This window comes from Onthophagus taurus, chromosome 7 (assembly GCF_036711975.1).
Source record: "Onthophagus taurus isolate NC chromosome 7, IU_Otau_3.0, whole genome shotgun sequence".
NCBI classification, from domain to species: Eukaryota; Metazoa; Arthropoda; class Insecta; order Coleoptera; family Scarabaeidae; genus Onthophagus; species Onthophagus taurus.
Genome location: NC_091972.1, coordinates 984,347 through 997,262, shown reverse-complemented (window position 1 = coordinate 997,262; position 12,916 = coordinate 984,347). Strand labels below are relative to the sequence as shown.

Here is a 12,916-nt window from a genome sequence, read left to right as displayed (position 1 = left end):
ATTATAACAATGGTGAAGGCGCCGGGAAAAATTTAATAAATATAAAAATTACACCTTAATTTCCATAATCTCAGTCAACTCGTAATTTATGCTGAAAGTTGTGGACTTTGTGCTCGCTGACGTGTCATACGTCAAAAAGAAAGAAAAATAATTATGGAATAAATGAATGAAAAATGTAAAAAAAACGACCTAAATAAGTTAATTCAAATAAAATCCTTTTTTTTTTCTAACATATTACTTTACATTAAATAATTAATAACTAAATAATTATAACTGTTAATAACTTTTTTTTTAATAAAAACATTGAAATAGTGTTTTTGATGGGACATGGGAATTATGAAAAGCTAGTTTTAATTATCTTTCGATCAGTAGACTGTGAGCTAATCCCAAAAGATAGAAGGGATGTAAAAATTAAAAAAAATCTCCACCTGAATAATTAATTACCCCCAGGAGGACTAATTCTATCCTTTACATATGCGTTTACGTCCTTGTCTCCCTCCCACATTTACCTACGCGTAACAATACTGCGTCAAGGAAAATGAGGAGGTCGATTTTGTTCAGAATTTACGAGAAAAATTAAATTCAAACTGAATTGTCCCGTATGTTAAACGCAAAAAATCTCCTTGACTCTATAATTACAAGCACACATAACATTCTTTTTCTTATTTAAATTTTAAATATGTGCCAGGAATTAAATAGGTCTGGGTTAACTCTTGCATGAATTAAGCAAACTCCGCAAAGCTCCTCATATTTGAAGCGAAAACTGACGCTTGCAAATATTTTCCCTAGATAATATGACATCATTACGGCTTACTTAGTAGTTTCCGGTATAATAACAATATATTGAGCAAATTACAAATACTTTATGAAAATTATCTCGGTATTTGCTATAAGCAACAAGTTTGGAAGCCTGTAAATCATATTCAAAGCTTAGAAAAGCTCCTTCAGCATGTGAAATATTTCGAATACGACCACCCACGGTTTTCAGTTCGTTTCAGGGCGAAGCTTACCGATTTCAGCCGAGCATTGTCCAATATAACCGAAAGCTGCCATATAGATCGAGTCTACTGCAACACAGCGTCGTCGGGTAAAGCTCATTCCTACAACTATCGCGCTTTAAAGCTATATTCGGTGAAAATTTGTGTAACAATAAATTAATCGCTTATCAATAAGAAAAGGTAAGTTAATTATTATATTTCTTTGAATTTTTCATGCGTTATTTAAAGATTTCATTGAAACTTATATGTTCTTAAACACTTTTATGTTGAAGTTTTAAATAAAATATATTAAAATAAAGTGATGTCAATTATAACTATTTAGGTAGATAACGATAGGGTTTTTAAATGTAAATTAGTAGTATTTACAGTGCAAATACTTCGTGTTCGCGTATGTAAATGTGCGTGGTACAAGTACAAGGGGCGTGATGAAATTCATACAAATTGTACGTTATTTGTTGAACGTCGCGTCCCGACGCAATATATGCACATTTCTAGGAAGGTAACCACCAAATAATTCCACTTGAAAAATTTTACTTGAATTCATTTTACCTACGACCTTTCATGATGACCTTAATACATTTTTAAATAGATTAAAATTTTTTTTTGACTTTTTAGAATTTTAATTAAGCTTAATAATGTTAGTTACATCATAATCTGCCTTACTTTTTCTTTATTTTTTAGGTTTACTTCGCCTTTTTCATCCAACCAAAATACCCTTTTTTTTAAATTTTTTTTTAAGTTTATTTTTTGACTCTTAATAGATGTTCATTTTCTTATCTTAAATCAAAAGAGTAGAGTCAAATAGAGTCTTTCTATTTTATGATGAACTACAAACACTGTAAGGTTTGATAGCAAGAAGCACAAGAAAAAAATCCTAAACATCAAATTAATAAAAGATGTTATTTTCGTATTCTCAAAAAAAATATAACCTTTAAAGAATTATTTCAACAAAATTATTAATCGATGATATATATTTTAAATTAAAGCTAAAACACTCTATTTTATGACGAATCATAAAAACTATGTGATTTGATAGCAAGAAGTACTAAAAAAAGTCTTATAATTCGTTTAAGTGCTTTAAACATTCCTTCGTCCATAGCTATATGTCCCCATAGCAGGATGTTATAACAGAATGCGTAATAGGGACTTAAAAGGAAATCGTAGTTCAAAGCTCTTCTTTGAAAATATCTAATAACTAGATTATAGCGATTAGAATATCTGCTTTGTAGGTAAAATACGATATGTTGCAGAAATATATGCAGACATATTATCTATTCCATTAGAAACCTGATGGTTATAATATTGTTGCCAAACTACTTTCCTACAAACATCAGAAAATAGAGATGTCCAAACGGTCAGTGTAAAACTTTTGGAGCATCTCTCATCTGGATAAAAATATCCAACAGTCTAGCGCTGAAAAACAAATAAAAGTAGACCAACACTAGCACTAGAACTAACACTAGACCTAGAACTAGAAGCATTCCGTTTAGCCGTACCCCTTTTAAGACGGCTGGTAGATGGTAGGTAGCGCTAGTTAGCATAAAATACCTAGAAACATTCGGGTTTAGCCGTGCGCCTTCAGAAACTTTCTAGCTCTAGGTCTAGTGTTAGTTCTAGTTTTAATTGTTATGCGGCGCTAGATTGTTGTATATTTTTATTGAACTAAAAGTAGAACAAACATTAGACCAAGAGCTAGAATTCGAAGTAGAATTCGGCTTTAGCCGTCTTATGAGACGCACGGCAAAACCCGAATGTTTCTAGTTCTAGGTCTAATATTAGTTCTAGTGACAGTGCAAGTGTAAAACTAGAACTAACACTACACCTAGAACTAGAAACATTCGGGTTTAGCCGTCTTTAGAGACGTGCGGCTAAACCCAAATGATTCTAGTTCTAGGTCTAGTGTTAGTACTAGTTTTACACTAACACTTTTACTATGCAGAAACATTCGGGTTTAGCCCGGCGTCTAAAGCAGTTCTAGTTTTAATTGTTATGCAGCGCTAGATTGTTGTATGGTTTTATTGAACAAAGAGTAGAACTAATACTAGACCAATAACTAGAATCATTCGGGTTTAGCCGTCTTATGAGACGCACGGCAAAACCCGAATGTTTCTAGTTCTAGGTCTAATATTAGTTCTAGTGACAGTGCAAGTGTAAAACTAGAACTAACACTACACCTAGAACTAGAAACATTCGGGTTTAGCCGTCTTTAGAGACGTGCGGCTAAACCCAAATGATTCTAGTACTAGGTCTAGTGTTAGTGCTAGTTTTACACTAACACTTTTACTCTGCAGAAACATTCGGGTTTAGCCCGGCGTCTAAAGCAGTTCTAGGTTCTAGTTTTAATTGTTATGCAGCGCTAGATTGTTGTATGGTTTTATTGAACAAAGTGTAGAACTAACACTAGACCAATAACTAGAATCATTCGGGTTTAGCCGTCTTATGAGACGCACGGCAAAACCCGAATGTTTCTAGTTCTAGGTCTAATATTAGTTCTAGTGACAGTGCAAGTGTAAAACTAGAACTAACACTACACCTAGAACTAGAAACATTCGGGTTTAGCCGTCTTTAGAGACGTGCGGCTAAACCCAAATGATTCTAGTTCTAGGTCTAGTGTTAGTGCTAGTTTTACACTAACACTTTTACTATGCAAACAACATTCGGGTTTAGCCCGGCGTCTAAAGCAGTTCTAGGTTCTAGTTTTAATTGTTATGCAGCGCTAGATTGTTGTATGGTTTTATTGAACAAAGAGTAGAACTAACACTAGACCAATAACTAGAATCATTCGGGTTTAGCCGTGCGTTTCTTAAGACGGAAACTCAGAGTTATCATAAGGACGCCACCTTTTTCAAGCAAAACTTTTCCTTTTCCACCCAATACCTTTACTATTTAGTTATGTTACATTTTATGTGGGACAGTGCAAGTGTATATATACTTGCACTATACTCAATACTAGATACGCTTCGTTGGTTTTTCGGGTTATATGCGTCTTAAATTTGATGTCTAAATCTAAATATTAAGACAGAGCATAACAAGAAATGATTGCCTTAGATCAATCTAATGGATACATATAATCTTGAAATTCATCTCGAAAATTCACATTTTTATTGCTATCAAAAAACTTTATTATGAAAACACTCTATACTAGTTAATAATAACTCCAAATTGGTAAAATCTCCATACGTGCAAAATGTTGGGTAAAATTATTATAACAGCATTCCTTGAATGAAAGATCAAATAAATCTGGTATTTGAACTTACAACAATATCTATCAATGCTATAACCACGCGTAATACGAGTAGTTAATTATCAAGTTGAACTAAACCAAAATTAACAGTATATTCACCTTCGTGGTAGAATCAATCAATATTCAAATCACATTACCTTATAACTAAGCTTAAGTAGGTGTCGATAAAATCAAAAACTTATTGGAGAATATTCTAAAAATGAAAATGTAATTATTATTTATCCATAAATTAATATATATTCATTAATATTTATTTCAGCGTCAACAAAATGAGGGCATTAATAGCACTTATAGCCATTTGTTTGGTTGGGAGACAGGTTGACGCATGGGGAGGGCTTTTCAATAGATTTTCCCCGGAAATGTTAGCGAACATGGGATACGGAGGCCACGGCAATTTCATTCCGGTAAGTAATTAATTACAATTAATACAAATTTATCAAAACAATAAATCTATAAATAAAAATGGCCCTATTTATTATCGAATTCTATTACGACGTTATAAACGGCTTTCTCCACTACCACAAATCGAACTAACATTTATACTAATTAAGCACGTTATAAATTATTGAACTGTGAATTGAGTCGCGGGAATATTAATTTTCCAATTAAAATTATCTGTATATTTCAAGTAACGATAATTTTGAATGAAAAATTGGTTTTTATCTAAAAATAACTAAAAAGTAAAAAATCGATTGATGGAATAAAGGACAAAATACCTGACTGCCTTTGAAAGCGCCACGAATACTCTCCCATTGATTTCGGTCGAGCAAAAATAGAACATAATGCAGCCACAACTTAATGGTTTGGTCTTGCTTTATCGATTTCAGAGAACCGGCGACGACAACACTATCGAAGAATTCGAGGTGGAAAGCGATGACGAACCTTGTTACGGAAGGCGGTGTACTTCAAACGAACACTGTTGTCCAGGATCCGTTTGCGTCGACGTTGATGGAGGTAAATCAGCATTTTCAAACGTTATTTTACGCTTTCAAAAAATTGCGCCTCTAGTAAAATATTTCATTCCATCATATTCGAAATGTTTACAATTTTCCTCTTTCATTTTCTCAGATATATTTTTCATGATTCAAAATTCCAATTTCCCGGAGCTGTCTTTTTGTGTCAATTCAATCTCATCTTACATTTCAATTTCAGTGATCGGATCCTGCTTGTTCGCCTACGGACGACGTGTGGGTGAATTGTGCCGTAGAGATAGCGATTGCGAATCTGGATTAGTTTGCGCCGATAATGAACAGGGAGTTTCTACTCGAGTATGTAGACCTCCGGTACAACAAGACAAACAGTACGCCGAATTATGCAACATGTCTAGCGAATGCGATATTTCCAGGGGACTTTGTTGCCAATTACAAAGACGTCATAGACAAGCTCCCAGAAAGGTAAATACAATTTTCATCAAACAATTAAAAGTTAATTATTTAATGAATTTTGTCCACGACTACCTTATAATAATGGTAGTCATTTTTCACGGAGTGAATAATAGCGGTGAATAATAATCATTATCCACGGGTAGCCATCTTGACCATAATAATAATTATTTGAAACGTTAAAAGTTCAAAAAACGTGAATTTAATTCAATTTTTTAGGAGTTTCTAAATGTTTGACATTAAAAAAACCTAAACAAATTCCTTTTTTCGTATGATTTAAGCATAAATTAATTAATTTTCCTAAAGAAAACGACGTTTTATAAAACTGATTATTTAATTTTGACAAATTGTTGTGAAGTTGGTTACAGTTAGTAACATTGAATTTGTGTCACATTGACGTTTAACCTTTATCCAAAAATTTATTTAAAATAGTATATTATTATATGAGCATATAATGAGGGCTATTATTCACGAAGGTTAAGTTTATGTCACGAGCGTAGCGAGTGGCATAATTAACCTGAGTGAATAATTGCTCATTATATGCGAGTAGAATACTATACTTTGTCCACGACTATTGAAATTGATTCCATAAATTTATTTTTTAAATAAATTTTTGAATAGAGGTTAAACGTCAATGTGACACAAATTCAATGTTACTAACTGTAACCAACTTCACAATAATTTGTCAAAATTAAGTGTCAGTTTTATAAAACGTCGTTTTCTTTACGAAAATTAATTAATTTATGCTTAAATCGGTTTTTTTAATGTCAAACATTTAGAAACTCCTAAAAAATTGAATTAAATTGACATTTTTTGAACATTTAACGTTTCAAATAACTATTATTAGTCTGGTCAAGATGGCTACCCGTGAATAATGATTATTATTCACCGCTATTATTCACTCCGTGAAAAATGACTACCATTTTGTTTTAGAAAACTCATTCATAAGGTATATATTATAAGGTAGTCTTGGGCAAAATAAATTTATGGAATCAATTTCAATAGTCGTAGACAAAGTATAGTATTCTACTCGCATATAATGAGCATATATGAGCATTATATGCTCATATAATAATATACTATTAACGAATGCTGTTATGTTTGTTTTTCATTAACTTAGATAAAACTAAGAGATAATAAACTATGATTTTTAGCATTAATTAAAATGTTATTTAAAGTGCAAAAAAGTTTTATGCTCATTTTAAAGTTGTTTTTAAATTTTTATAATTAATATTTAAACTGGGATTTTAAATAGAATATGTCGGAGCTTTTGAATTAAAGGTACAAATAAGGCAACAATAAGGGCTTGTAACCATTGAATATATTAGGGTTGTGGAGCTCCTACAACATTATAAAAACAAGAAAACTGCTTAGATCTACTTAGTCGAAATTGTCTGTAAAACGGTCTGTAGCTCGTCGATAACCATTGGATGTGTGCTACTTCATCCATCTTTCCTTTCTCGTCATTCAAAACTAAGCAAACACAACTGTAAGTTTGGTAATTGTAGAAAACAATTTATTCTTTGAAACAAATAACAAAAAAAAAACAACAAAAACGAGTATTATTTTAAGAAAAATTAAACAATTATTAGATCGAATCTAATGAATTTTCAGACAGCTCTGACAAAGTTTCCAAATCACTGCATTCAATCACTTCAATATCAGAAAGGTCTTCATTGCCTTCATTAACCTCCACATTGGTGGCAGAATCTAATAATTTTAAATTATGAGGAATGACAGTTATTTTATCAGCTCGTTCAGCCGTAAGCCGATTTCTTTTCGCAGTGTGAATAAAGCTGAAGCTTTTTTCTGTTACTGCACTCGACGCAAAACAAGTTCCCTTCCACCATACAACGGGATGTAGTTTTCGCACGGATTTTAAAACATATGGTTTTCCAAATAACCCTTCTTCAGATCGATAAAAGGGCAATTCTGTCATTACCTCTGCACACTCGTCTGGACTTGTTACAGAAATATTTGCAGCAATATGGATTGGATTTATTGCCATTAGCTTTCTGTTAACTAAAAATTTTTTTAGTTCCATTTCCTCTTGGTTAAGCAAAGGGCTTAAAGTAAGGGTTGTTTCAAAATGACCTTCCAATTCATCAAAGCATTCAGTTACTTGGCTTAACCTTGGTTTATCTCCTTCCAGTTGGGTTATGTAGTTAACAATAGGGTTACTGGTTACCCATAAAAAATCCTCATCCAACTTTGCAACTCGTTTACTGAGTATATCTTCAACTGTTTCACAAACTTGTTTTTAATACATATTTTGTATCAAGAAGATCGACATGGTGTGAGTTTAAAAGAAGGGAAGAATTTAAATTTTAAAAGAAGATGACATAATAGTAGACATGGTTTTCATTTTTGAAATGTCTACAATTAACAAATTTAACGTATGAGCAATACATCCATAAACAGAAATATCTTTGTACTTTTCATGAAGTATATTTCTTGCTTTAACCATTTCACTAGCATTATCGGTTACTATACCAAAGAATTTTTCAGTACCAACTTCTCTCAAAATTTCATTGATTTTTTCAGCAATATATTCTTATCAACAAATTTTTGTTAGCAAAGTTTTATAAAACACAAGGTTTGGTATAGTAATAATGAAGTTAAGTATAGATTCGTTCCTTTGGTTGCTCCTACCATCACACTGTAAGCTAAGAGCATTCGCTTCTCCAATTTTCATTTTAATGTCTGCATCAACTTTTTCATACTCGTCCAGTAATTTACTTGATAATACATAACGTGTAGGTATTTTGAAAGATGGTCTCAAATGTTTGAAAAATGATTGCCAATGATTATTTTTAACACCCCAAACTAATAGGTGTGAACCTCGATGAGAAAATTACCTCGGAGAATGTTCTAGTGGAGAATATGTTCGAAAACGAGAATATTCTTCTCTTTCATCTCTAGCTACAACGTCGACTTTGTCAGCGCAGCAACGAATTTAGATAAAAAATTTCAGTTCTATCTTTTTACAAGAAATCGTTTATTTATTTTCGAGCTCTATATTATTACTACTAATATATGATGAATAGGTATATGTGCGAATATTGTATATTAAACCTGATTTAGTTTGTATATTTAATTTGCATAGTATGTTATTAAAATAAACTGCTGGTGTAATTAATTGATGAATTACAAAGATATTATTATTACCAAGCATGTTATAACAACATGAATTCCAAATTTACGGAAAATATCTCCATTAAACTTGTTAATGAACTCGTCAACCTATTGATTACTTTTATACAGTGTAACAGTAATGAATACCAGTTACATGTAACACAACTAATTAATTTTATTGTTTTGATAACAATGAGGTTGCGTTGGAATATTCAATGTTAGGTCAATATGTGACTAAATATCTATATTATCTTTATTTTTGTGTTGTTTTGCAGGTATGTTCTTACTTCAAAGATCCTTTGGTGTGCATAGGACCTGTGGCAGCTGATCAAATAAAGAACGTAGTTCAACATACCGCTGGTGAAAAGCGTCTAACTGGAATCGCTTCTTTCAAGAGGCAAATGCATTAAGCAGAAGAGGAATAAAAAATAAGAAAGCGTCCCATCAGTCCCTGAATCTTGAAATAATCCGGAGTAAGCTGCCCAAACAAACCCCCAAAAAAACATCTACAATGTACCTTCGTAGTTTACAAAGTTTCATGTCAATCGGTGCCCCATTTTCTCGTCCAGCTTGCTCCCGTAAATCCCCCTCTTAGATCCTAAAAAGTGTAAATCGAACCGACGTATTAGTGTTAAAGTAAAACTCTATTTGGCTGAGGCATTTATATAGTATATTCGTGCGTAAGATCTTTTTCGACGAGTTTTAAAACCATAAAATCTCTGGCCTAGATTAGAGAATACATAATACAAGTAACAAAAACTTAAAAAAAATGAATTTGTATTTCCCGGAGATTTTAAGAAAATTATAAATACATATAAATAATATACTCCGGAAGAACGAAGTACGCGGAAACATATCTAAAAAAATAGGAGCTAGGCACAAATATTGCGATTCTCGCATATGCTCTGTTGTATGTGTATGCGTCTATAGGACGCATATGTGTTTCAGATTTAACCGTCTATCTGTGATGTACTATGTCTGTTTGCGTAATGCAAAGCGTTTGTTCGAGCTAATCAAAAAAAAAATAAATAAACACACGCACATTGAAAAATGAACTTGGAATCATCCCCCAAAAGAAAAAAGTTAACGGATCGACAGCGTATAAATTACGGTTAAGAATTGGATAAAGAAAAGTTAAAGAAACTCCTGCGCAGAGTTTGTCTCGGCGTCACGAGAAAGATACATATCATACTATACATATCAGATATATTTAAAAAATTATATTGGTGTTAAATTATACTGTCGTCTATAAATCAATAAATGTCTAAGCAAACAACTCGACTTTACTTATTTAAATTATTTATTGTGCAAATAATTTAGTTCTACTTAATGTACAGGGTGTCTCTCCGTTATTATGAAAGATAGAAAGTTGCGACATTCGCGAACCTGAGCTACTTTTTTGTAAAACTTACAATGGCGCAAACCAAATTTTCATAGCCCTCTTCGTTTTTGATATACAGGGAGTGTTTGAAATTTACGATTTTCAGACACATCCTGTATCTCGGCTGTACAGGTGGTCAAATTTGGGTGTTATTATAGGCTATCTTAGAAACTATAAGAGATACGAAAAAAGTAGGTGCCATGTCTCGGTCTCTTTTTCCGAGACTAATCCAATTCCGCAAAAACCAAATCTCTATCTTCTTTTATTTTTAAGTTATAACCAAAAAGTCAAATTTGAGCGATTTAAAAAAATGTTGATATATCGTTTATTTTGGAAATTAGAGAAATGGGGTTAATACGTTCTTAAGACACATTTTTGAGTAGAATATACTGCTGTTGAAAAATTTTAAAAAAAACATAGCTGATAATTTTTGAGATATAACATAAAGTTGTATTTTTTTTAATACAAACTATAGTTGATTATGATGTTACTGAAAAGAGCATATTTTTAGCTCTCCAATGATGTATCACACGCATTGATGTATCTGCATAAAATAAGCGTTATTTTTCAATTCTAAAATATTAAAGATTAAAATTCAAATTTTTAATTATAGTAGGCGAGGAAAACGCTAAATGCTATTTAGTTACTATAGCAACGTGAGTTTACTTGTCATTTCATTCATGAATTTTGCGAAACGATCTTCAAATAAAATGATAAAATTAAATATACAGTGTGTCCATAAAGTAATGGATATAGGCGATAAAATCATAATAAACGGTTTATGGAAAAATCCCTGAAACGGGTCTAAAGATTTAAATTTTTTGGTGTAGATTTCAAACTTTTTCCGCCATTTTTAAACGAGTTATGGCGTCATCGAAATTTTTTTAAGTGGCAATGCTCCATTTTTATTGCGGAATATGAAATAGGATTTACTTACAGTCAATATTAATATTGGTTACATAAGAAAATTTTCGAGAAAAATTACTTTAAAGTTTAATTACTTCAAATTTGTATAATGATAAAAATAGCAGTAGCGATGAGTAACTATGGTAACCAATTATTCTAAACAATTCCCTGAGTATTAAAAACTGCTTTCGTAAAGCTTCTTGAAGTGTAGTGGCACGCCATCTTGTTGGAATAACTGCCGTTGGAATTGAGTTGTGTCAACATTATCGGGATGGAAGGAATGACATCGCTTTGAAAAAATTTAAACATCTCTTTCCACTTAAGGTTTCCTCAAATCTTTGGCGGATATTGAGTGTGCGACTTTCTTGGTTAATTTGGATTTTGGGTAGCGCAATACCGACAATTTTGTCTATTTACTTGTCTACTCAATTTAAATGCCCCTTCGTCGAAAAAATTATGTTTTTGACAAAGTCTTCGTCATCGTTGCAAAAACTACGATTCATTGCTCGTGAATCAGGTTTACTTTATGGGAATGACATTTTGCGGGTTTTAAAATTTTATGAACCGTTGATTTACTAATGCCGAAATTAGACCCAGTAACATGAGGGTTTTCTTGCCCAGCCAAAACCACGATTTGTTGAACTTCCCTTGCAACATTTAGTAGGCCAGACTTCGAGAAATGCTTCGAGAGATGGCCATGCTGTCAAATTTAGTTACAGCTAGGCTCACCATACTTTGGCTAATGAGTTGGCGATCAAGATATGTTGTATTAAAGAGGTCAACTACTTACTACATCAGTTTTTGACACTTAGGAAATTGTTTAAAATAATTGGTTACCATAGTTACTCATGGCTACTGCTATTCTCATCATGTCAACAAATCTGAAGTAGTTAAACTTTAAAGTAAATTTTCTTATGTAAGCAATATTAATATTGACTGTATTAGATTCAGAAAAAAATCTTCTTTCATATTCCGTAATAAAAATGAAGGATTGTCATTTGAAAAAATAGCGATGACGTCATAACTCGCTTAAAAATGGCGGAAGAAATTTAAAATCTACACCAAACAATGTGTCCCATGAAGTCAAACATTTTGAAACTTTGTGACAGAATCAGACAGAATTAAAACGCTATCAAAATACACTCAGTAAAGGCCTTTGGAATAAAATTTTAGCAAAATATGCAATCCCCCTATTTTCGCATAGTCTAAATGTCAAAAAAGATGCTAATTCAAAAATTCCTGGAAACCGTGTTTATTGAAATTAAGAAATAAAACTTATTTTAAATTGAAGCTTAAAGCTTTCTGTTTAAATCGATGTATAACAATCGATGGGTTGAATTAGAAAATATTGAGAAAAAGAGTATTGAGTTAAAACTAAACATTTTCGTATAACCTAAAAGTATCAAAAAAGAAGCTAATTTAAAAATTCCTGGAAGCCGTATTTATTGAAATTAAAGAATGAGACGTATTCTATATTAAAGCTCAAAGCTTTCTCTTTAAAATGATGTATAATAATTGTTGGGTAGAATTGGAAAAATATTTTTAAAAAATTTTGAAATAAAAAATACATTTTCATATAACCTAAGAATACCAAAAAAGATGCTAATTTAAAAATTCCTGGAAGCCATTTTTATTGAAAATAAGGAATAAAACTTATTTTAAATTAAAGCTCAAAGCTTTCTCTTTAAAAAGATGTATAATAATTGTTGGGTTGGATTGAAAAAATATAGAGAAAAAAAATGTTGAAACAAAACTTACATTTTCGAATAACCTAAAAGTGTCAAAAAAGATGCTAATTTAAAAATTCCTGGAAGCCGTATTTATTGAAATTAAAGAATGAAACTTATTTTAAATTAAAGCTCAAAGCTTT

General features: G+C 31.7%; 1 protein-coding gene across 1 annotated transcript; it reads left to right on the top strand.

The window, feature by feature from the left end:
* Window positions 1-1,060: 1,060 nt before the first annotated feature.
* Window positions 1,061-9,216, top strand: LOC111429515 (space blanket). The gene is made up of 5 exons (XM_023065449.2): window positions 1,061-1,178; window positions 4,502-4,646; window positions 5,070-5,196; window positions 5,395-5,636; window positions 9,035-9,216. Exons 2-5 carry the CDS (start codon window positions 4,512-4,514, stop codon window positions 9,167-9,169), a joined length of 639 nt encoding a protein of 212 aa, XP_022921217.1. The 5' UTR covers window positions 1,061-1,178; window positions 4,502-4,511; the 3' UTR covers window positions 9,170-9,216.
* The last annotated feature ends 3,700 nt before the right edge of the window (window positions 9,217-12,916 follow it).